We start from the raw sequence: 26,305 nt of genomic DNA, 5'->3' as shown, positions 1-26,305 counted from the left end.
ACTTCCTAAGTTAGTTTCACCAACAGGAGACGCACTTCCTAAGCAAGTTCCACCAATAGGAGACGCACTTCCTAAGAATAATTTCACCAAAAGGAGACGCACTTCCTAAGGAGACGCACATCCTAAGATAAGATTCACCAAGAGGAGACGCACATCCTAAGTTTAGTTTCACCAATAGGAGACGCAATTCCTAAGAATAGTTTCACCAGTAGGAGACGCACTTCCTAAGAATAATTTCACCAATAGGAGACGCACTTCCTAAGGAGACGCACATACTAAGATAAGATTCACCAAGAGGAGACGCACATCCTAAGTTTAGTTTCACCAATAGGAGACGCACTTCCTAAAGAGACGTACTTCCTAAGAATAGTTTCACCAGTAGGAGACGCACTTCCTAAGAATAATTTCACCAATAGGAGACGCACTTCCTAAGGAGATGCACATCCTAAGATAAGATTCACCAAGAGGATATGCACATCCTAAGTTAGTTTCACCAATAGGAGACGCACTTCCTAAGATAAGTTTCACCAATAGGAGACGCACATCCTAAGGAGACGCACATCCTAAGAATAGTTTCACCAGTAGGAGACGCACTTCCTAAGCCAAGTTTCACCAATAGGAGACGCACTTCCTAGGTTATTTCACCCAATAGGAGACGCACTTCCTAAGTTAGTTTTACCCAATAGGAGGCGCACGTCCTAAGATAGTTTCACCAATAGGAGACGCACTTCCTAAGCAAGTTTCATCAATAGGAGACGCACTTCCTAAAAAATAATTTCACCAATAGGAGACGCACTTCCTAAAAATAATTTCACCAATAGGAGACGCACTTCCTAAGGAGACGCACTTCCTAAGTTAGTTTCGCCAATAGGAGACGCACTTCCTAAGATAAGTTTCACCAATAGGAGACGCACATCCTAAGGAGACGCACATCCTAAGAATAGTTTCACCAGTAGGAGACGCACTTCCTAAGCCAAGTTTCACCAATAGGAGACGCACTTCCTAAGTTATTTCACCCAATAGGAGACGCACTTCCTAAGTTAGTTTTACCCAATAGGAGACGCACTTCCTAAGAAAAGTTTCACCAATAGGAGACGCATTTCCTAAGTTCAGTTCTACCAATAGGAGACGCACTTCCTAAGTTTATTATACCAATAGGAGACGCACTTCCTAAGTTCAGTTCTAACAATAGGAGACGCACTTCCTAAGTTTATTTCACCAACAGGAGACGCACTTCCTAAGTATAGTTGTACCCATAGGAGATGCACTTCCTAAGTAAGTTTTACCAATAGGAGATGCACTTCCTAAGTTTAGTTTTTCCCAATAGGAGACGCACTTCCTAAGTTTATTGTACCCAATAGGAGACGCACTTCCTAAGTTCAGTTTTACCATAGGAGACGCACTTCCTAAAGTTCAGTTTTACCATAGGAGACGCACTTCCTAAGTTCAGTTCTACCAATAGGAGACGCACTTCCTAAGTTCAGTTTTACCATAGGAGACGCACTTCCTAAGTTCAGTTCTACCAATAGGAGACGCACTTCCTAAGTTTATTGTACCCACAGGAGACGCACTTCCTAAGTTTATTGTACCCAATAGGAGACGCACTTCCTTAAAGTTTAGTTTTGCCCATAGGAGACGCACTTCCTAAGTTTACTTTTATCCCATAGGAGACGCACTTCCTAAATTAAGATTTCACGCATAGGAGACGCATTTCCTAAATTATTTTCATTCATAGGAGACGCACTTCCTAGTTCAAAATCATTAAGGTTTCACCCATAGGAGACGCACTTCCTAAGACTATTTAACCCCTAGGAGACGCACTTCCTAAGTTTAATTTCGTGCATAGGAAACGCACTTCCTGAATTAAGTTTACTTTAGGAGACGCACTTCCTAGTTTGGCTTTTTCAGGTTATACTTTTACTTTAGGAGATGCACTTCCTAGTTTGGCTTTTTCAGGTTATACTTTATTTCAGGAGACGCACTTCCGGAATTGAGATTTCACCCTTAGGAGATGCACTTCGTAGTTTGATTCATTTTGAGTTCGACCATAGGAAACACAATTCCTAGTCTAGTTCTTTGAAGTTTTCACCCTTAGGAGACGCACTTCCTAGTTTAGCTCATTCCGATTCAACCATAGAAGAAGCACTTTCTAGTTTGAGTCATTGAGGTTTTTTTAGCAGACACATTTGCTAGCAAGAGTTTTGGTTTTACTCGTAGGAGATGCACATCCTAGCCTAGTCTTTAGTTTACTCTCATCATTGCATCAGTAGTATAAATAGGTTACAATTTTGCTAACGACTCACAAATCCTAGCCTAGTCTTTAGTTTACTCTCATCATTGCATCAGTAGTGTAAGTGAGTTACAATTTTGCTAACGACCCACAAATCTTCCCAGTACAAACTGGGTTAGGAAATTTTGTTTGTTTTGTTTGTTTTGGTTGTCAGGGACCCGCCTGTAGAACGGAGTTTGTGGTATAACAAAGATCGAAGAAATCAGGAGTCCGCCTGTAGAACGGAGAAACATTTTTCAAGATCAAGCAGTGACCCACTGGAAAGCAGAAGGTTACAACAGAAATCCCCAGCATTCAATCCAAGTTAGAAGCTCGCCTCAAGAATGCGAATCGATAGTCTGGGATGATCAACAGAAGCTGGTCACAAAAACAAAAACAAAAAAAAAGGAAAAGAAAAAGAACCCAAATTACGGAAGTGGAGAACAAATGTGGTCTGCTCAAGAACTAGCACCTACAACTATCAAGTATCAAGGTTCAAATCCAAAGTCTGTATGAAGCACCATTCAAGACTCAAGATCAAGTTTCAGAAGACTTAAAGATAGGAATCCTTGTAACTAGTGGCTGATAGGCTTAGTTAGTCTTTTTCAGTTTTCATTTTTGTTGTAATGACAGGACCACGGACCGGAACCTCAACGGAACGGCACCTCGATCGGCTCTTCACACTTTACCACCATCTCTCATTTCCGAACTACACGTGGCCTGATTCCTGTATAACCAAGGATATGTAGGCAGCTCAGATACCAGGGCTCGGTCACATTCCCTTCCTTTCCTTAGTGTAGTCCGTCCAAGTAATGGTCGGGTCAAAAACATGTCTAGTCGTTCTTTGTCGGAAAACTCTTCGTGTTTCCAGTCAAAGAGGGGCAGCTGTAGACACCTGATTTTTGACCCTCCCCGAGAATTTTTACATTTTTAGCATAAATATGTAATTTAGGACTAATATGCCTATTTTAACTATTTTTACTTTATTTCGTTGCAAAAAGGAAAATTACAAAAAAATATATACAAATTTTAGTTTATGTATTTCTCATAAACTTGAAAAAAATACAAAAATTGCACTTTATTTTTGTACTTTATATAATTTCGAAAATTACCAAAACATATAGTTCTATTAATGTTTTGTAGTCATTTTAAATTTTGAAAAAAATACAAAAATGTTACTTTATATTTTTATCTTTATATAAAACAAAAATTACAAAAAAAAATTGTTTTATTAATATTTTGTAGCTATTTTAAATCTTGAAAAATATATTAAAAATATATAGTTTTGTTTAAATATTAGTCTTATTTTTGTAGTTATTTTGTTTACATAGGGTTAGTCGAACAACGTTGTGTTCTTAATCGGGTCCGGGCAAAAGAATAATATTCGGGTTCAAATTACCCGCTTTTAGGCCTAATTTCGGACCTAGCCCATAATAATCCGAGTCCACCACACATGAGGGGACACACGTGGGGAACACGGACGGAATCCCGTACACGGGGAACCCCACCACGCGTGGGGGAACACAAGCCTCGAACCCCACCACGCGTGGGGCTCATTTCCCTGGGCAAAACCATACTAAATACACGGACAAGGCATTTTTGAAAGGGAGGACTTTTGGAAAAAATTTGGACGTGTACTGTAGACCTTCTTCTTCCTAAAGAAGAAGAAGCAAAAACCCTACTGAAAGAGAAAACCCTCACCTGCGTCCGACTCCCTCGACACCGTCCAAACTCCACCGCGTCTCCTCCCAACTCCGTCACCATCTTGTCCGAAAACCCTCACGTCCCAAAACCACCAACTCCACCAGTCCATCGCCTTCCCATCGCCTTCCTCCTCCGTGAATCCGCCATTGTCGCCGCTACCAGCTTCCTCCAACGTCCGAACCACCGGCGACCATAACCACCAGCTCCCTTCGTCGCCACCAGCTTCCAACCAGCCCCACGACCACTTCTCCTCCCCCATCGTAACAAAACCATCGCAACCAGCTTCCACTTCTCGCATCACCATCTCGTCCAAACACCAGCTCCCTCTCCGTCAATAAACCACCAAAACCCTACTGCCCGCTACCCCAAAAACCACCCAACTCCTCCATCGCCAAACACCATTACCAAACAGACCACTCCATTTCCAGCAACCACCCGTCAGCAGCCCCCTCGCACGCCTGAACCGCCAGCAAACAACCACTCGTCGACCCACCACCACTGATTCAGCTGTTCTATCCAAACACGACAACCAATCAGCCCATGTTATCGTTGTTCTTTCACTGTCGTCGTGCAGTCCGTTGAGGTCGTCTTTGTTCGTCGAGGTCCGGTGCGTCGAGGTTGTTCGTTGAAGTCGATGTTGAGGTTTGGTCCATGGCTCTATGCGTTTCTGTTTATTCAGGTTAGTAAATATCGATGTATTAGATAAAGAGATTTTACGTTAAATGTTCGAAGATGCAATATATAAATTGATATGATAATCTTCTGCTTATGTTTTCATCGTATGCATTTTTGCTCATTTTGCGTTATGTGATTCTTGTTTATTCAATGTCATTCAATTAAGTTGGACTAGTTGTTTTAGGACACAAGTTTGACGTTAATTTGTTCGTCCTTCCCTTCGCTTAGTTCATTCAAAAAAAAACAATTATTATTAGTGCATGTTGTTACTACTCCCGAAACACTCATTCGCTAAAACTCCTTTTATTAAACTTCTAACAAGTTATGAGATTTTAGTTGTAAAGAAGCTGTAGGGTTTAGTATGGTTAAAGGCATAAAAACGGCATCCTTTAAAAATAAAAAAAATAAACAAATAAAAAATGAGATGAGCCTCGCCAAATAAAAGGGACAAATTGCGGGGCCCTCACAAAAATATATGTATTAAATACTAGATTCCGGGACGGGCCGTTTAGCAAATTTCACGGCCCTACCCAAAATAATAATGCGCTAGTTGCTTCAGGCGCGCCTTTAATAATTTAATTTTCCTAAACTCGGGTGCACATTTATGTGACCCAAATCTAAATCTCAACGGAATCGAAATGTGTCTCTAATCACGGGTATATTGATTATGGCGTGGCCCGAGATGCATTTCCATGACGTTGTAAATTCCTTTTAATAATAAATGAGACGAGCCTCGACAAACAAAAATGTAGAAGCTGCGGGGCCCTCTAAATGTATATATATTAAAAATACTTAGAATCCGGGACATGCCGTTTAGCAAATTTTACGGCCTTTCCCAAAATAACAATACGTTAGTTGCTTTAGGCGCGTCTTAATAATTTATTTTTCTTAATTCGGGTGCACATTTATGTGACCCAAATCTAAATCTCAACGGAGTCGAGATATGTCAATAACCACGGGTGCATTGATGTAACGTGGTTCGAGATATATTTTCACGACGTTGCAATTCTCGTAAAAAATAATAATAAAAGCGGTCAAGAGTTTAAAACTTGCACATAGGTTTAACATGTACAAAATCAGATAATCAAGCCAAATATAACAGTTGAGCGACCGTGCTAGAACCACGGAACTCGGGAATGCCTAACACCTTCTCCCGGGTTAACAGAATTCCTTATCCGGATTTCTGGTACGCAGACTATAATATAGAGTCATTCTTTTCCTCGATTCGGGATTAAAATTGGTGACTTGGGACACCCTAAATCTCCCAAGTGGCGACTCTGAAATAAATAAGCAAATCCCGTTTTGATTGTCCTTTAATTGGAAAAACTCCCTTGCGCCCTCGCGGGTCCGCACCATGGCCTTTTGTTGCATGGGGCATGGATGTTATTGGGCCAATTGATCCAGCAGCATCAAATGGGCACAGGTTTATTTTGGTAGCTATAGATTATTTTACCAAATGGGTGGAAGCTAAGACGTTCAAGTCTGTGACTAAGAAAGCTGTAGTCGACTTCGTGCATTCAAATATCATCTGTCGGATTGGGATTCCAAAGGTAATCATCACAGATAATGGGGCTAATCTTAATAGTCATTTGATGAAGGAGACATGTGAGCAGTTTAAAATTACTCATAGGAATTCTACTCCATACCGTCCCAAGGCAAATGGTGCGGTTGAAGAAGCCAATAAGAATATAAAGAAAATACTCCGGAAGATGGTTGAAGGATCTAGACAGTGGCACGAGAAATTGCCTTTTGCATTGTTAGGATATCGCACCACCGTTCGTACCTCGGTGGGGGCGACTCCTTACTCATTGGTATATGGTACTGAGGTAGTAATACCCGCAGAAGTGGAAATCTCATCTCTACGAATCATTGCAGAGGCTGAGATCGATGATGATGAATGGGTGAAAAGCCGTCTTGAGCAGTTGAGTTTGATTGACGAAAAGAGATTGGCATCAGTGTGTCATGGCCAACTGTAGCAACGAAGAATGGCAAGAGCATACAACAAGAAAGTACGTCCAAGGAAATTCGAAGTCGGGCAATTAGTACTAAGGCGGATTTTGCCTCATTGGGCTGAAGCAAAAGGAAAGTTTGCCCCGAACTGGCAGGGACCATTTGTAATAACCAGAGTGTTGTCTAACGGAGCATTGTATTTGACAGATGTGGAAGGAAAATGTATAGAAATGGCCATCAATTCCGATGCGGTCAAGAGATATTATGTATGATTTCTTTATTTTCTGAATGTATCTGTTTGTATTTGGCATATCTTAAAGATTGAAATGATCAAGGCGTTTTGTCCTGCTATCCAAACATTATTATCCCTTGTTGTCCCCTTTGAGCCTTACTTATTTTTCATACCCCTCTTTCGGAATCAACGGCACTATCAGGGAACACAGGTGCCGAACATAAAAGAAAGAAGAGAAAAACAAAAGGAAAAGAAAGAAGAGAAAAACAAAGGAAAAGGAAAAGAAAGAAAAGAAAAGAAAAGAAGAAAAGGAAAAGAAAGAAAAACAAAAGGAAAAGAAAGAAGAGAAAAACAAAGGAAAAGGGAAAAGAAAAAGAAAGAAAAGGAAAGAAAGAAAAACACAACAACAAAAGTTATAATACAGTGAACTACGTTTGACTTGATCCCGAAAGGGTACGTAGGAAGCCTTACTCCGAGGTTCAGTCATACCAAAATAGAAATCCAAAAATCCCCAAGCAAGAAACTGGGGCAGAAGTTGTGGTTTTTGTGAAAATTGGATTCCGAAAGTTGTAATTTAAACCCATTCGAACTGTTTTGAGCCTTTCATACCTTTCTTTCTAACCCAATCCAAAAGCCTACATTACGGTCCAAAGAAAGACCTTTTGATCAATTTCTAAGAAATGCCAGGTCGAGCAGGTAGCGGTAATTCGTATCAGTGGCGAAACTCTGGTTCAAGCAAGAAAGAACGAAAGTAAAAATGAGAGGTCTTATTGGTGAAAATCTTTACGGACACCGTAAGGCGACGGGAGCTGAGAGAAAATAAATGAGAGAGTCTTATTGGTGAAAACCCTCGCGGGCACCTTGAGGCGAAAGTGAGTTGGAAAATGTTTGAATGGCAAAAGGTCTGTGGGTGGAAAAGAGTTTCGAGGTACTGCAGAAAAGCAAAGTTAAGGTCTGGGTAATTCAAACAAGTGATGGAAGTTCTGGGCAACAAAGTATGGCGATTGAAAGCCGGTTATGTGGACAGATTGGGCCGATCAATTCAAAACGCATGTCATAACCATTGATACCGGCTGTCTCGCTCAGATAAGTTTCTTTTCCTTCTCTTTTTGAAATAACCATCTGGTTTTGGATTCTTTTTATCCTTGACTCAAAAAATCATCGCATTTCATTTTCTTTTGAGGGTTTTATCTAGTTGAGATGCTTCAGTACTAGTCTTGGTCAATGCAAGCAGAAAGGACTTCAAAGCTCACTACCGGTTTTTAGAATTGTAAAGCACAACGTGGTCAGAGCATGTCAAAAACAACTTGATGTCAAATGGAACACAGGGAATTAACGGAAGTTTCATCGGTGAAATGATTGGGGAATGTCGTGGGAAAGGCAAAAGCTTAAACAAAAGGTTAGAAAATGAAATAACAGCATGGGTGTAAAACATTTAGGTCGCCGGGTGTTGGGAAATTTAAAAGTTGGTCAAAAAGTCAAGCGGTTCAGGGACAGTGCGTGGAAGGCAGTCAACACAAAGCAAGGCAGTGGAAGGATTTTTCAGCAAGAAGGCCATCAACTAACCACCATTTTAAACTGACGAAATTTTCTTTGATTGTAACAGGGGCAGAAAGTTAGCCGTTGAGAAGGAATTCTCCAAGAAGGAAAAACAAGCAGTAATCAGGTTTGACCGCAAAGTGCGGTTTGATTAAATACAAGATAGTCTTGAAATGCATAAGGGGAATGGAATTTGATTGCAAAGTTGGCATGATTAGAATAAGTGCAAGTTGTCAGGACCTTCCTGGATAATAGGACATAGTTTATATACCCGGGTAAGATACCTTGGTACAGTGAGAAGTAACACCTTAGGTTCATAATTGTTTGGAGCAATCAGTAGCCCGCCTGGATAACAGAGGAATACATTCAGTTTCAAATTCAGAAATCAGGAGTCCGCCTGGAAAATAGAGACAGCATTCAGATTTTGAGCAATCAGGAGCCCGCCTGAAGAACGGAGGTGATACAATTCAAGTTTTACCTTCCCCTCAAGCTCTTTGTTTATCTTGAAATCAGGAGTCCGCCTGGAGAATAGAGACATACAATTTAATTTTAGAAATCAGGAGTCCACCTAGAGAATAGAGACATACAATTTAATTTTAGTAATCAGGAGTCCGCCTGAAAAATAGAGACATACAATTTAATTTTAGTAATCAGGAGTCCGCTTGGAGAATAGAGACATACAATTTAATTTTAACAATCAGGAGCCCGCCTGGATAATAGAGGAGTAGTTTCAATTCTAAGTTCAATAGTCAGGAGCCCGCCTGGAAAATGGAGGTGTTGAATATTTTAATCAGTCGAAACCAGGAGCCCGCCTGAAGAACAGAGGTGATATAATTCAATTTTAGTTTTCAATCAATCTCTTTGTCTATTTTGAAGTCAGGAGTCCGCCTGAAGAATAGAGGCATGCAATTCAAGTTTCAGAGGTCACGAATCCGCCTGGAGAATAGAGTCAGGAGCCCGCCTGGATAACAGAGGAATACATACAGTTCAAGTTTCAGAAGTTGGGTGTTCGCTTAAGGGAATAGCAACATGGATTTTATCGAGAAAGAACAAGACAACAAGGCAACAAGGAAGTACAAGAGCAAGTTTGAAGAATTTAGATAGGATTTTTATAATTCATAGAGCATAGTTAGTTTAGCTTCTTTTATCTTTGACATGGTGTAATAAGGGATATCAGCAAGCAGTAACAGCAGTAGTAACAACAGCAAGCGTAGTACAATTACAGTTCCTGGTAGTCCCAGCTACCAGACATTCCTGAACTACACTGACCTGATTCCTGTTTAGCCCAGGATATGTAGGCAACCTCCGAAGCAGGATGCGGTCAAACTTTTCAAAAATGCTTCACACGGAATTTTCAAACGGGCAAAAATCGCTCGTATTTGCTCACTTATCTTTGCCCGAAAAATATTTCATGTTTTCAAGCAAAGAGGGGCAGCTGTGAGCACGTGATTTTTGCCCTAAATATGATTATTCCCAAAATCCCAGATAAAATAATTTTCCTTTATTTTTACAATTTTTGTGCATTTTGGTGTCATTTTCTGATAATTGTTGCATTCTATTTGCGCATGTTAATTCTATAAAATACAAAATATGCATTGTCACGTTTAGGTTTTAGTATCAATTAAGGGTTAATTTGTTTTAAAACAAAACATGAAAATCACAAAAATTAGTCACTTTCGCATTTTAATGATTTTTACTATGAATTTGTCATGAAATAGTTTTTAAACAATTGTAGGCATTAGTCAGTTTAGTTTTGAAGTATATTAGAATTTTATTTTAATTGTTGCAATTCTACAAAATCAGAAAAAATAATTACAAAATTACAAAGTGGAAAATAAATGGATAAAATGAAATAAAAAAAGGAAGGAAATCAAATGAGAAGCAAAGGGCTGGTCAAGTTTGGGCCAAATCAAAAGAATTGTTCAAGCCCAAATGCCTCAACTCGCTGCAAACCAGTCCAGCCCAAATCCTTACCCGATCCGCCCCCTCTTCTAAACGAAACGGTGCCGTGTCGTGGTCTCTAAATCAGGACCGCTGGATCCCATCAATCCAACGGTCTGGAACTAACGAGGTTCCTGATTTAAAAAGGTCTGAAAGGCCACCCCAGACCCTCGTCTTCCTCACCCCACCCCTCCTCTCAAACCCTAATCCGCGCCGCCCCTAAATCCCTCGCCGGCGGTGAACACAACCTACGCCGTTCACCCCCAGATTAACACCACAGATCCCCCATGAACCCATCTTTCCACTCCCGTTATTAGTTTTCCTCGAATGTTGCCGGAGCTCGTCGAATCTTAGTTTGAAGCTTTCCGGCCAAGTGGCAAGTTCATCCAAACCAGCCCAAAATCACACCACACAATCCCTGGCCCTCTCTCAACACCAATCCATGTTTACTTTCCTTCAAATCACTGTGAAACGGCTCAAATCTTAGATCTGAGAATTTCTGGCCAAAACCCTAAACCAAATCTTTATGATTTCGAACCGTAGTATCCTTAACCATGTGTTCTCTTGTAAGAACACATGGTTAGGGATTTTACGCATCAAAAATCTGAAAGGATTCAGACGTTTCTGACTGGCCGGAGTTCCCCGTGCTTCTGTGAGTTTTTACTATTTCTTCTTACTCGCATGGTTGAAATTTTAGTCACAGTTTTTGTTTCATTAATTGTTCTGTTAGTTTTATGATTTAATTGTATTAGTTCAAGTTCTGCCAATTACTGTTGGTTCTGAGTTTGATATTTGTTTGAATGATTGTGAGTTTATGGGTTAAGAATTAGTTTAAATTCATTTAAAGTTGATCATGTTGGCTTAAGCTTTGCTTTGACCGATCCTGGTTTCTGGGTTCCCTTAGCTTGACTGAGTTGGTATAATTGAACAATTGGGTTGGTCAGTTTAATTAGTTGATTTCTGAGTGTTAATTAGTCAATTTCAGTTAGCTTTAGATTAACTTAGGGGATTGGTTATAGCTGTTAAGAATGAGGGCAGGATCAGCAACTTTGAGGGGTCTTCAGGGGTAGTCTGGGTATGGAAAAGGGTAGTTCTGATAGGAATAGTAATATTAAAGTATTTGGAAGGGCAGTATAGGTATTGTATGGGTAGAGGAATACCCTAAGGCCTTCTAGAAGGGGATTTTAGTGCACATTTCAGCACAAAATGGGGCTTACTTGTTTAGCAAGTCAAGAATAGGGGATTAAACTGAAAATATGGAGGGGGCTAATTAGAAAATCAGAATCTGATCTATTCTCTTTGGGGGTTGCCTATAAAAGGGCATGAAATGCCTTGGGAAAGGGGGTTCCTCTTCTTCCTTCAGCTCTAAGCTCGAAAATCCTCACAAAAAGGCTCTCCTCCCTGCTTTCAATTCCAGTTAGTAGTTCCATTCCAGTATTCAAAAATCAAAACATCAAAGAAAATGAGGAAATCAAAAACAATCTTACAGTGTCATTATTAGTTCTGGATTTCAGTTGGGTTTTGAGTTTAGTAGTATTACAGAGGTGTTTGGTTTCTGCTGGGAGGGCTAGGATTGCATTTAAAGTGTGTGTTGAATTGATCTGTGGAGTCTGCCTGCATTTCTGGTTTTCAAAGCAGTCTGCCTATATTTCTGTGGTGTATATTGTCGAGTTTGTTGTTGTTGCTGTTCAAAGTAGCTGACTCCTTTCCTTTTCTCTACTTACATTCCAATTTCCAGGTACATTTCCTTGAACCTCGCTGATGTATGCTCGTTGAAGCTGAAATGAAATGTTCAAAGGGTCTGTTATTCAACTGAAAGCAGTCTTTATTTTAACTGATATTAATAGTGTAGTTTCCTGTTATATAACTGGCAGTTATGTGTATAATTAAACTTGTTAAGTAAGTTTGATTACATGTTGAAGGTTGCATAATGTTGAACTGTTGAATTGGACATTTGAAATAGCATTGAGCATAGGTGGTCTAATTTGAAAATTTGTGTGAATTCAATAGTAATCAGTAACAATTGGATCTATGTAAATGACATGTGAATTCAGGAGCAAGTCTGGTGACATTCAGCCTAGTTACTAGTAATTTTGTCATTGGTCGTGATAGTGTAGTAGAAGGTCTGCTTTTGATTAAAGGTTCTGAAATTGTTTGGTAGGCAAACCATAGTTATTGTTGGGTGATTGGTATTGAAACCAGTTAAAAATTATGAAACAAAATTCATTCATAATTGGTTTAGCTCATTAGAGCAGCAGGTCTTGATAGGTAAATGGTAGGACAAATCGATTTAGTAATTTTGGAATTCATGGCTATCAGCTAAATGAGGGTATGCATTGTCATTGTAGTGATTCGTTGATGTTATATCAAACGTGACAGTGGAATTGTACCCATATTCGTTGGGCCAATTGGGTTGTACCAACGTCATGAGGCAGGCCCATTTTTATTTAAATTTGGTTTTTAGTTTACTTCAATGTAATTCAATTCTAAATTCATTAGTCTTTTAGAGACACATAAATAAGTAGGAAATCGTAGTTACTTCGGGATTGCTGCTAGCCTCGCCCAAATAAAATCACGTACGCGGGCTGTCAACAATTGGTTATTAAAATGATTAAAATTTGGAATGGCCATTTAGCAAATTCCACGGTCTTCCTTAAAATGATATTACGTTAGAATCTTTAGGCACGATTTTAATTAAAGTACCTTCTTAAACTCGGGTGCGCATTGATGCGACCCAAATCCAAATCTCGACGAAGTCAAAACGTGTTGACAACCACGGGTGCATTGATTGTGACGTGGATCGAAATGCGTTTTTACAATGTCGCAATTCTGCTAAAATAAATAACAATAAAAGCGGTTTATGAATAAAAAGCACATAAGTTAACATGTATAAACATCAGATAAAATCAAATACAACAGTTAAGCGACCGTGCTAGAACCACGGAACCCGGGAATGCCTAACACCTTCTCCCGGGTTAACAGAATTCCTTACTCGGATTTTTGGTTCGCGGACTGTTAACAGAGCCATATTTTTCCTCGGTTCGGGATTCAATCGGTGACTTGGGACACCACTAATCTCTCAAGTGGCGACTCTGAATATTAATAATTAAATCCCGTTCCGATTGTCCTTTAATTGGAAAAACTCCTTTACGCCCTTACGGGTGTAGGTGTGAAAAAGGAGGTGTGACACTAACAACATCAATTGAGGAGCAATCCCCCTCCCAAGCATCTAAGGTATGGTTTATAACTTTTCCTTTGTCAAATTTCGAATTGGGTGAAGGAATGAAATCCAACAACTTTTGGATATGTCTTCATAGTAACAATGTGCATATTTTGTCCTAAACCTATATGAATGATATTGTTATTGTTTACAAGGGTGATAGCAATAAAATTCCAAACATTTGGTAGGGTAAGGTAATCCTTCATCCACACAAGCACTTTCATAGCATAGGTGCACAACAAGTGTTTGTCAAAATGCCTCAAAGGCATTCCTTGTCCCCATTGGAGCCTGAGTCTCCAGGATTGTTAAACTAGTGCTATGTTTTCATGAACCCCTTGAAATCTAAGTGTGGGGTGGCTCACCGGAGCCGAGATGGGTAGCTATATGCATCAAAATTGTAGTAGACATCTTTGTGGCATTGATTGCTTCTCATACTAAAATAAAGAGGTGAAGTCTGAGTAATCTCAAAATTGTTGAACATCATGTGATGAACTCTTAAGTGTGGGGTCGTAAAACCATGTTTTGAATTGATTCAATGCCTCTAAGGCTGGATAGTGTCTACTTGTGTAGGTACAAATATGGTACATTCGATGGATAAAGGTAAAGGAAAGGGCAAGGCCACTTCTCCTACCAAAGGCAAGACTTCCTCCACACCTCCACCGAAAAAGAGGAAAGGAGGGGAAGTCTCTTCAAGTCAAGTTGAGGGTTTGCACACAATTACAGCTATGGCAGCCTCACGCCTATAACTTGCGGGACAACGAGAGCATGGAATTAAGAGTATACCCTCCTCTACCAAGGACCGGTACAAGATTTTTCGGCCGAGACATATACACTTTGAGTCGACTGTTCATGAGCGCTGTCTAATTCAAACAATTTGGAAGGATATTCATGATCTTGGGATAGGCTACATGTTTGTAAACACTAGGGATATCAATGTAAACCTTGTGCGTGAGTTTTATGCCTGATGATCCTGAGCAGTATGTGCCTATTCGAGGGCAGTTGATTGATTTTCTGCATCAGCTATATGCTATTACTTGGGAGCTCCGGATATTCCCCATGAGCCCCTGGGTAACTTCATTGCCCGCCCAACATATAAGGTACTAAGACACACTCTCTATGTTGTTAATTCTGTGGGTGTTTGGGTCCGTGACAAGAAGACCCAACGTCATAGAAAATTTCCAAAGAGGAAAATGAAGCCAAAAGCTCAAGTCTAGTTGAAATTGATCAACACGTGGCTACTACCATGCAACCATAAGACTATGATCAACCGTGAAAGGGTCTACCTGATGTACTTCCTAATGATTCACCAGAAGGTGAATGTGGGCCCGTCAATACTCTTTCAGATGGAGCAAGTGAGAACAAGCAAGAGAGTTGATAGATTGTCCTTCGGTAACATGTTAACTCAGCACCTGAGAAAAAAGGAGGTAGAGGAGGAGCGAGATTTTGTTGTAGTCATTCCAGCACCTCTCCGTCTGACGGGCATCACCAACATCCGGGCGAAGGAGGAGTGTGATATGTCCTTACTGATAGGTGTCGAGCGTAATGCTCGAGATGACAGCTTTATGGCCCATTTATAAGGGATGATAGACTTGTAACTTAGGATTGGAGGGAGGTTGGCCACTACAGAGGAGAGGGTCAACTTGAATAAGTGTTTTCCGCTCGGTGCTCATGCCCAACATCTGGTTGGGCTTGGTGAGGTCCAGAGACTCCTAGAGGATGAGGATGTCAATATGCTAGAGTGTTTCGAGGCCGAGCCAGAGCAGTCCGAGGAGGAGGCTAAGGATGATACTGATGAGGGAGCCGAGGATGAAGAGTGGACAGCTGCAGATGGGACCTTCGATGATGAGGGCGATGATGATGATTGATCAAGGAGTTTTTTCTACCACCTTACTTGTTTTTATTGCTTTATATATGCACTGAGGACACTACATGAATTAAGTGAGGGGTGGGGAATTCGAAATCCCTACTACACACCTCTATTTCACGGGAAATATTTTACACACTCAACCTTTCAAAAGTGTGTCTAAGACACACCACTTTTTTGCTTGACCAATTTTTCAGATAACATGAAAGTCACGCCCTAACAGGATTGTGACACATGTCATTGACTTTAAAAAGAAAAAAATATTAGAAATTAAAATTAAAATCCATCTTCTTCATCTTTCCGTTTTCTATCTTAAACACCATTGTTGCTACCATCATGGTTGTTTGTGAGAAAATTTCCAACAACAACAAAATTCAACCACACTATCTAAACAACTAGCCAAAAATAATCGAGCAACAAATTGAGTTCAACAACAACAACCCAGTATAATCCCACTTAGTGGGGTCTGGAGAGGGTAGTGTGTACGCAAACCTTACCCCTACCCTAGGGTAGAGAGGTTGTTTCCAAATAACCCCCAACATGCTTCCCTCCAAGAACTTCCTAGCTTGCTCTTAGGGAGACTCGAACTCACAATCACTTGGTTGGAAGTGGAGGTTGCTTACCATCAGAGCAACCCCTCTTGTTAATAACCTAATAATCAACAAGACCCAATTGAATTTTCAAGCTTTTTTCGATACCTCAACAATGGTGGATTCTAAATTTTTTTTACCAAACCTTCAATACTATTGTTAAAGTTTTTAAATCTATCACAAATAAATATTTTTCACAATATTTGGACAATAAACCAACAAAATCCGCTCAATTTTAGATCTAAAATAGATATGTTCTTTCAAAAATTCTATTTGGGGAAGAAAATGAGGGGGAGGGGGGGTGAGGAAGAAGACCATAGGGAGGGGTAGAGGTTACTATGGGGAGGGGTAGGGGTTACTATGGGGAGGGGAGAAAAAATGGGATTTTTATGGGCTTCACACACTTTTTTTGTGTGTAAACACGCAAGTGCTATCTGGTCAAAAGTAGTGTGTCTTAGACACACTTTTAAAAGGTTGAGTATGTAAAAGATTTCCCGTAAAAGAGATGTGTGTAACAAGAATTTCGTTGTAAGGTTGATGGGTAACCTATGTATTTTGCCTTTAATTTTTTATCTTGAAGTTCTATCTATGATCATGAGGCAAACAGAGATAAAAAATTAAAGACCATCCAAAAAATGTCATATTTGTGCAATTTTTTGCAAGAAGAACTAACCCAAGTAACTCCCACCCAACTGCTTAAACGAAAAATAGCCGGTGGAGGTATAATATATGCATAATTTATGTATAATTATGTATAATCATTGTATAATCAATGTATATGGATATAAAATTAAACAATGAATATGATCGGCTATTTGTGTAAAGATTCTATTTTTGCAAGAGAAATTTTCATAAAGCACTATCTTTTAGTAGTAATTAGTCATCTATAGATACCATTTGCTATATTACGGATTATAGATACCTTTTATGTGGTTATAAGATGTATTTGATGTATTTAAGCTATTGTATTCACGAATACAGTAGCAAAAATAGGCGTGAATCAGGGAAGTCCAGCTAATCAGTTGTTGTATTCAAGTGTATTCGATTGTATTCATGGAGTGAAACGTGGCATTACAGCTGGACAAATTATTGTATTCGATTGTACTCACGGCTTGAAATAGGGGATTACACTGTTTTTAAAACGGAAAGTGAATCAATTAACATAATAGACTCCTAATATAACTCAATAAACTCAATTATAACACACAAATTTTGTATTTTCAGTTATAAAAAAGATTCTCAACCAAAAAATACACCAAAAACATAGCAAACTTCAGAGAAATTATATAATACATCTGAATACGTAAATTATATTAATTAAAAAAACAGATGAATACATTCATGGCATATAGCGAGATAGTGAATACAATGAAATACATAGAATACAACGAGATACATTGAAATACAATGAAAAAAAGACAGTGAATACAATGAAATACATGGAGTACAACGAAATACATTGAATTACAATGAAAAAAAGACAATGAATACAATGAAATACATGAAAATACAGTGTGATTCGTTGAAAATACATTGAAATATATTAACAGAAAAACAAGTTGCTTAGCCCCAAAATCCGTCGTCTTTGTTCAAGAACAAACCCTAATTTCCGACGAATCCGCCGTCGAGCAAAAACTCTGAATGGAGACGGTTGTTGCTTTTATTAAAGCCTTTCGATGTGTTACCGACAAACCAATCAGATAACAATTTTCATTAACGAGAAAATCGTTCACATGGTTAAAGCAACTTGATATTTACCGTCTTTTCTTTCTCTGTTATTGCTACATTTGTTAAAAACTCGAGAAAAGCCAGCAAGTTTGTGCGTTAACTCGTTAACGAACAGAGGCAACAATCGTGATTTTCTGGGAGAAGAGAGTAAAGTGTATGCAAAATGAGAGAGAACGTGGTTTGTGAAATTTACCGTGATTATGTGAGAGAAAATCTGAAAAGGGAGAGAGAAAAATATTAATTTGCGTATATGGTGCCTTAAGTGTAGGATATAACTATAATTAGATATTTTGCTATAAAGGGTAAAAGATAATTATATAATATAATTTTTTAAAATGATATTTATTTAAAATAAATAGGGTACTAAGCTTTTCTATAGGGGGTAAAATTTCCTTTTTGCAATAGGTACATACTAAAGCCCAAAAGATATGCTTAGGCCCACCTGATTTTCATTTTCAAAATGAAGAAGAAAATAATTGGGGAGTGTTCAAGCATTCGAGCCAAACTCCGACCCCTCTAAGCTCCTGCTGCTGTTCTCGGTAAACTCCCTTTCCTTCTCCTCCCACGCTCATATTCTTCCTTACGGCTCTATGTATATAAAGAATACATGTATATACAAGTTTCTATACCTATATCAGGATGATTCTTTTGTATTGACAAATGGAAAAATACCATATGGAATCAAGAACTGTTTTTTAAAATATATTGCATTTTTTATATTTTTTTCATGTTTCAACATTTTGTGGCCTCAAAAGCTTATACGGATTCCAGTTTTTAACTTAGTAGATACAGAGTAACGTTAATTGAAAAAGAAAGAAAGAAAGAAAGAAAAGATAAAGAGTACCACTAGACCTGCGGCTACTTTGTGTGTGTGTACAGCCAATAGCTGATGTAACTGTCTTCAACTTCTTTATTTACTTGAGAGCTGACGGGAGTACGGGGTTCTTCAAGAAAGTGTCACATATTATATAACTTACTAGTAAATAGCCCTTGATCCCAGTGGCGAAGCCAGATCACGAAGGTTGTTCAAAATTTAATATACACATATAAAAAATATTTTTTGACCTGTATACACAATATAAGTTTCTATATACACTGCTTTTTCGATGAAGGGTATTCGGTTGACCACCCTTCAATGCCCGTGCCTACACCACTGCTTGATCCTAGATAAGTGAGCAGATAGCCACATGGCTAGAACGAGAGGGAGCATTATTCTCGACTTAGTCTCTGAAAGGCCAGCTCGTTGTAACCCTAGAAAATTGTGTTTGGGATGGGGGGTGGGGTGGTGGGAACAACTATATAACATCCGCCTGCCTTAGTAATGCTAACACCTCATCTTTGGTGATACTACTTCTAACTGGAAATGGATTAAGGGATCTTCTTGAATCTTTGATACCTGAGCTCCTTTTATTCATTACAATTTTGTTTGCTTTAGAGTATTGGTTATATGATAAATATTAGTTTCCATGAATTCAAAATAGTTTTGTCGACAGAAACAGCAACCTTTAGATTATATATTATGACTATGAGGGAGGATAATCATGTTCTAACAATGATTTCTCACTGTTCTACAAGGCAGAGAAAATTCTTAAGAGCAACAAATTAAGCATAAGTCTAACTAGAGAAACAACGTTAATTCCCTTGTTCCTCAATTTTCACATGAAAAGTCAATATAAGCCAAGGACTTGTCCTTGTTTTTGTTCCCTTCTTTTATGTTTTAGTTGTTAACGTATTCTCTTGGTGTGGAGGTGCTTTCTCCCATCCCATTGAATATTCTTTAAGCAATTGAGAAGAAGCATTGTGTATTCTAGACTCTAGAGACCTAACCATGATTAAGTCGTGATAGGATGATGATGTATTGGGGTTGCATTATATTTTATGCTCCATTACCAACTCGGGCACTCTCTGGTGAAACAAATGATGAATGCGCTTGAGCATGATTTGGTCGGTGATTCTTGAAAATTGAACCTCTCTCTGAAGTTAAAAAAAAATACTCAAGTGTTCTCTTCAATTTTTATATTTTACTTCCTAATGAAAAAGCATCATGGGTTGCTTACATTAACCTATCTTCTATTCCCTAGGAGCTTAATGATCAAGGGCCTTCACAGAAATGAATCAACTCTCAAATGCCTTCTCATGGCTGAATTTGGGCGTCACAGATAGCCGGGATGATACAGAAACTCATGTGGAAACTGAGACAGTAAATGGAGGAGGTAATGATGGGGCCAGAATTTGTATCTAAATGCCTGCTTAATTCTAAGATTTCTAGATCAATAGCTTTGCTGAACAGAATAGTCGAATAATTGAATGGTCAATAGTAAAAGTTGGAGATATGTAGTTGATCCTTGCAAGAAATTGACAATTTTTGAACTCTTCAGATAAAGCCAACGAAAAAAATGGTAGCTCAGGAGAGGTGACAGCACTCAAAAATGAAAATGGGGATCAGAGGTCACCTTTGATTCCAGGAGAGTACAAATTTCCGCTTGTATGGATTGACCTTGAGATGACTGGTAATTATTAATTCATGACGCGTTGGAATTGGCCTGGTTCTTAAAGATGGTGTACTAAAGGACATCAATCACTGTACTTTGATTTCCAATGACTTATGACATCAAGTCCATTCAGTATGATTTTAGAGCACTCTATGATCTCTCATGTTTGCAATCCTATGTTGATTGTGTGGTCTTGAGCCGTTGATACTACCAGAGTCTTTTTAAAGGATGGTTATAAAACAAATGTTGAGTATTTCCCCTCCTCAAACTTTGCATTTTGTATCTTATGCCAGAGAGGCCTCCTGAGTATTATCATCCTTAACGAACTAACTGCTCCGAATCAGTGATCCAAAGAAGAAACTCTGAACTTTTTATCTCCTGTTTTCCAGAGGTTGTTTCAAATTTTGAGTCTTGAAAACAAAGCAGCATTGCACATCTCTAAAAGTGCTCTTGAAGATGAAATTTTGGTAGTATTATTTCCTTTTGACATTTCCTTTCTATGTAGGTTTGAATATTGAGGTTGATAGGATATTGGAGATTGCCTGTGTAATTACAGATGGAAATTTGACCAAATCAATTGAGGTAAAATTGTCTGTCTTTTATAATGTATTCCACATTCCTATTCTAGTTTACACATTGTTAACATCATCATGGAGGAGTTATCTATGGTAATGCGTATTGTACATATCAGCATAATGCTAACTGGCAGGCTGCTTTGCATGGCATTGGTAATATCCTTACTTATCTGCAATACACATAACTTACTCCACCTTATCTATCATTAGAATTTTTCCGTGATGGATCTCTCCTCGTGCATCTATACATCTCGTCTATACATTACGTGCTTCTACTAACAGGAATTTATTGTGTGCTTTCAAAATTAGGGTCCTGATTTGGTTATACATCAAAGCAAGGAGTATCTGGACAATATGGGAGAATGGTGTCAAAGCCATCATGCATCAAGTGGTAAGTGACTTAAGGTATATGCATTGCTCTAGGTTATAAGATTCTCATCAGGAATGCAATAATAGTGTACATTTTGTTTTTTGTAATGTTAGTTCAAAGATGAAACTTAACGTAATTTAGGTTTGACTCAGAAGGTGCTCAAGAGTACCATCACAGAAGAAGAAGCCGAGAAGCAGGTATCCTATTCCTTTTTGTCTCTAGTATGCTGATATAATGAACATTATTTTATGTTTTCGGACTTGAGGATCATAAAAATTTAGGAACATAAGGTCCCATTTATAGCTTCTCTGATTGTTTCAAGAATCCGTTCCTTGGAGATGTTAGCTTTGTGTAACATTTTGAGGTAGAGGTACATCCTAACACATGTAAATTGGCCTTGTGGTGAATGGCATTCATCCGATAAGGCAAAAGATATAACTTCATTTTTCTTGAAGAGCTGTAACCAGCATTAATACCTTCCATTTACTCTTCCCTTTTTCTTTCTCTTTTCTTACTCTGTTGTAGTTTTCCTTTTTTATTGGTGTATTTCTTTTGCCATTTATTACTGTACTTTTAATGTTGCTTCCATGATAGAGCGTGTGTAATGCTGGTGAGATCACATGTGGAATCCACAGACTTCCCTCATGTGCTAGAGGTTCTACAAGCTGGTCCTTTAGATAAATATTCTTTTTTGTTCCCCTTGTTTTGTGTAGGTAGCTGAATTTGTCAAGAGAAACATAAGGACGTATACACCACTACTCGCAGGAAATTCAGTCTATACGGATCTTCTGTTTTTGAAGGTATGGTGTGTGTATGCCTGATTATGTAAACATCATTTTGTGGAATCTCATCTACAAGTAGATGTATGTGATTATTGCTATTTTACTACAGAACTTGATAGCCTTTCAAAGTTCAGGCTTGTAACGTCATTAATTATTAACTATACTCATTCTAATTTATTCATTGCAGAAGTTTATGCCAAATTTGGCAAGTTTGTTTTCACATGTACTTGTTGATGTCAGCAGCGTAAAGGCATTATGTCTTCGTTGGTTTCCACGAGGTAAAACTATACTGCACTTTAATACTTCAATATCAGTAGTTGATGCTTTGATACAACCGGCTCAATTTCTCACTGTTGCATGTTGTGTTTTGCTGCTTTTTGATTAGACCACAGAAAAGCTCCTCAAAAGAAAAACAAGCACCGAGCTATGGATGACATTACGGAGAGCATAGCCGAACTCAAATACTACAAGGAGCACATATTCAAAGCCTCCAAGTCTAAAAAGTGATAGTGAAGGAGATTTGTATCTCATGTTGAGGATTCTTTTCATCTGATTCCCAAAATGAGGCGTTGTGTGCCAGTGGAAAGTGATACGAGCAGTTAAATGTATCGTCTTTTTGTCTAAGTTATGATCTTATGATGCTTGGCAAACTGATTTCCTTGTACCTTCACATCCTTGGCTATCATATAAATGGATTTAATTTATGTACACTGATCGTGTAAAAAAAAATTTTACGTTATCGGGCTAATCGATGTATTTTGACTGGTTGTAGCAGGTTACTTGCCTTATTTTCCAGGTTTGATCGGGAAGTTCTTTTGCGTTGACAGTGTATAAAAAACAAATCCAGTGTAATCCCATAAATGGTAGGGTAATGTGTATGCAAACCTTACTCTTACCTTATGAAGATAGAGAGGTTGTTTCCGATAGATCATCGGCTCAAAAACAGACAGTGTATAAAAGTTAAATTCTGTAATTTGGGGGGTTTTCTATTTCAACTAACAAGCATTCCATATGAATGCTTATTTATTCATCCATTTGTTTGTGTTTTCCGGCTTGGCGAGAACCAATGGTAAGAGGTATTCTGTTGTATGCTAGTTGACAACAAACGAACTCAGACCAACTAGCTGTAATGATCATATTCTTGAATATGGAATGAAAAGAAGAAATATTAGTTTCTTGCATGGGATAAAGAATAAGTCTCATAAATAAAATAGCATTTATAAAAACGATTTAACATTAAGTAAAATATAACATGGAAGAGATTCATCAAGAAAAATGTCTAATTCTATTATAATAGAAGTACACCAGTGCAAGTCAGCTAAACACACATTCCCATTCTCAAACTTAATTTATCTGGTTCTCAAACTAAATATAGAAAATAACCACACTTGAAATCGATAGAAATAGTTTTTGGTATATTATTTGAAATTATGAGATTTTCACTTGAAAACATATATGTATAACTCAAAGAAAGAAAGAAAATAGAGAGAAGAAAAACATCATTGAAACCTCATTGTGGCGGATCTAGTAAAGATGACAGGGGTTTATCCGGACACAATAGCTTTGATTTAGACCAGAATATATATATATATATATATATATATATATATATATATATATATTTCACTAAATGCAAATAATCAATTTTGAATCTAGTAAATTGGACGAGATATAGTAAAATTTTGAATTAAAACCCATATAGTTTAAATTACGAATGCTCCTTTGAATTGGTAAATGACACAAGTAGCCATTCCAAAGGGTTATTATTTAGGAATAAGCCAAAGCATCCTGAATTTTAGTTTTCAAGATCAATTTTTCATGATATAAATATCTTGAATTATACTGAAATTAAAATTTTTAGTTTAAAATTTTAGGATATTTGTAAACAACTCCCTAAAAATGGTTGTTTGTACACTCACCAAAAAGAGTCGAAAGCAGGCATAAATACACACGAAGGATGGTCATATATAAGAGTAGGTTGTTTTAATCAAATTTTATTCATTAAAATTCAAATGAACCATATATTTACACAACTCCTATTAAGAGGAGACAAAATATAAAGAGAGTGCTAAAAAAAGGCTATTTGTGCAATTCAAACCCAGGACTTCAGTATAGGGTTTTACAGAGGGTCAATCACACTCCTCCGATAGAGAGCAAAAATGTGGAGACCTGCAGTTCTGGCAAGGAAAGCATTTTCCAGAAAATTTATAGCAAATCAAAGCTTCAGTGGCTTCAAAAATCACACCTTTATTCTTCCTCAGGTACTCAACAATCAAACTATAGCTCCACTAAATTCAGCTGAATCTCCATTTCGTTATTATTCTCATTGGGTCTCTTCCAAATCTTGTTTACACGAAACAAAAAGGCTTTTTTCATCTTCAGATTCCGAATCTGTAGGTTCTGAACCCATTAAAAATGATAAAGATACTGTCTTTATAGACAATCTTGAAACTGTTTCATCTGAGTCCAATGAAGGGTCCATTGTTTTTGATGAAATTAAGGATAGTATAGCAGCTGAAAAGATTTCTGATTTTGGAGAAAATGAGGTTGTAGTGGAAGAATTAGACTTGGAAAAATTGGAGAGTGTGTTGTCTTTGTTACAGAGTAGTGGTAATCTTGATAGATCTATTGAGTCTAGTCTTGAGGAAATTGAGTTGTCTTTGAATGAGGAGTTTGTTGTTAGAGTTCTTGAGACACCTTATGTTCCTGGTGAGAATTTGATATCTTTTTTCAAGTGGGGTTTGAAGAAACCCGAGTTTTCGGTAACTAAAAAGGTAGTTGAATTGTTGGTTACTGCAGTCTGTATTGAAGGTAGGAATGTTTATGCTTTGTGGGGTTTGGTGAAGGAGGTCGGAGAAAAGGAGAAAGGGATCTTGAGTGCTGAGATTCTTAATGAATTGATTGCTTTATTGTCAAGATTGGGCAAAGGAAAGGCTGCATTTGAAATCTTTAATAAGTTTGGGGAATTGGACTGTGTTCCAAATGCTGATACGTACTATTTTACCATTGAAGCACTTTGTAGGCGTTCAATTTATGATTGGGCTTCTACTGTTTGTGAGAAGATGCTAAATGCTGATATGTTGCCGGGTGCTGAGAAAGTAGGAAAAATTGTTTCTTTATTGTGTAAAGGGAATAAGTCTAAGGATGCACATCTGGTTTACTTGTTGGCGAAGGAGAAGAATATTTATCTGCCTGTTTCTTCTATTAAGCTGTTGATCAGCTCGCTTTGTCGCAAAGATGAAAGCGTTAGATTTGCTTTAGAGATGTTAGAGGAATTCCCTAAAGAAGAGCGGAAGCGTGCCATTAAGTCATTTTCATCTGTCATTCAAGGGTTGTGCAGGGCAAAAGATGTAACAGGGGAAAAGCAGTCACGCTCCTATTGCAGTGAAGGCATCGAAGACGCCAAAAACTTGCTCTTAAAAATGATAGATGCAGGTCCGCCACCTGGAAATGCAGTCTTCAATACAGTTATCAATGCGCTCTCCAAGAGTGGAGAGATGGGAGAAGCTAAGAAACTGTTGAATGTGATGGAGGGTAGAGGTTTGAAACCCGATGTGTACACTTACAGTGTCATTATGAGCGGTTATACAAAGGGTGGTGAGATGGATGAAGCTTGTAAAGTTTTGGATGCAGCCAAAAAGAAGCACGCCAAGTTAAGTCCTGTCACTTATCACACAGTTATTCGGGGTTATTGCAAGCTTGAACAGTATGAGAAGGCTGTGGAACTATTGGGAGAGATGAAGGAGTACGGAGTTCAGCCTAATGCTGATGAATATAACAAACTTATTCAATCTCTTTGCCTTAAGGCTTTAGATTGGACAACAGCGGAGAAGCTGCTGGAGGAGATGAAGGAGAATGGGTTGCATCTAAATGCAATCACAAAGGGTCTCGTAAGAGCAGTTAAGGAATTAGAACATGAAGAAGTAGGAACAAATGAAGTAATCGCTGCAGCATAGTAGGTACCGATCACTGCCTTTAGCTGTAGGGATCTGTATCTTCTGTTTCATTTTAATGCTTTGGTTATTGAGATAAATAGCAGGCTAAAACTTTAACACCTGCATTTTGTATGCTGAAAATTTATTAGAATTCTGAAGAAATGAGTATTTTTTTGTCTTTTCTAATTAATGTTTGCTCCCCAATTTCTTGGGTTGAATTGTTCAGAACAATAGCTTGGTAATTAAGATGGCATCAATGTCATAGAGATATATATTATTCCAATATGTAGCTAGTGGTTTCCTGTTGGCACAACATTAGCCCAATAAATGGTCATTTTGGTGAGTTATGATTGACAACGGAAATATGTTAGCTGTACTTTTTTTTAGTTTGTCAAATACATATATTACATACAAAAAGAGAGGCACGAGGAGGTCAAAA

The 26,305-nt window shown here is 38.2% G+C and overlaps 2 protein-coding genes across 2 annotated transcripts; both read left to right on the top strand.

Annotated features, from left to right (window-relative positions):
- The first annotated feature begins 18,182 nt into the window (after nucleotides 1–18,182).
- LOC104241232 (oligoribonuclease-like) lies at nucleotides 18,183–22,719 on the top strand. The gene is made up of 9 exons (XM_009796152.2): nucleotides 18,183–18,251; nucleotides 19,794–19,925; nucleotides 20,091–20,222; nucleotides 20,710–20,786; nucleotides 21,089–21,170; nucleotides 21,291–21,346; nucleotides 21,863–21,949; nucleotides 22,119–22,209; nucleotides 22,317–22,719. Exons 2-9 carry the CDS (start codon nucleotides 19,823–19,825, stop codon nucleotides 22,436–22,438), a joined length of 750 nt encoding a protein of 249 aa, XP_009794454.1. The 5' UTR covers nucleotides 18,183–18,251; nucleotides 19,794–19,822; the 3' UTR covers nucleotides 22,439–22,719.
- A 1,282-nt stretch (nucleotides 22,720–24,001) lies between these two features.
- LOC104241231 (small ribosomal subunit protein mS80 (rPPR6)) lies at nucleotides 24,002–26,052 on the top strand. Its single transcript, XM_009796151.2, has one exon. It carries the CDS (start codon nucleotides 24,091–24,093, stop codon nucleotides 25,885–25,887), a length of 1,797 nt encoding a protein of 598 aa, XP_009794453.1. The 5' UTR covers nucleotides 24,002–24,090; the 3' UTR covers nucleotides 25,888–26,052.
- Nucleotides 26,053–26,305: the final 253 nt, after the last annotated feature.

This window comes from Nicotiana sylvestris, chromosome 6 (assembly GCF_000393655.2).
Source record: "Nicotiana sylvestris chromosome 6, ASM39365v2, whole genome shotgun sequence".
Classification (NCBI taxonomy): Eukaryota; Viridiplantae; Streptophyta; class Magnoliopsida; order Solanales; family Solanaceae; genus Nicotiana; species Nicotiana sylvestris.
The sequence above is the reverse complement of the archived record's forward strand: the minus strand, read 5'-3'. Positions and strand labels throughout refer to the sequence as shown.

Bases quoted from the DNA above. Each gene is read 5' to 3' on its own strand.
- LOC104241231 (XM_009796151.2), top strand. From the start codon at position 24,091: ATGTGGAGACCTGCAGTTCTGGCAAGGAAAGCATTTTCCAGAAAATTT.
- LOC104241232 (XM_009796152.2), top strand. From the start codon at position 19,823: ATGAATCAACTCTCAAATGCCTTCTCATGGCTGAATTTGGGCGTCACA. The intron at 20,787-21,088 runs GTAAAATTGTCT...TTTCAAAATTAG, and splicing joins ATTTGACCAAATCAATTGAG to GGTCCTGATTTGGTTATACA. The intron at 21,171-21,290 runs GTAAGTGACTTA...AACGTAATTTAG, and splicing joins AAGCCATCATGCATCAAGTG to GTTTGACTCAGAAGGTGCTC.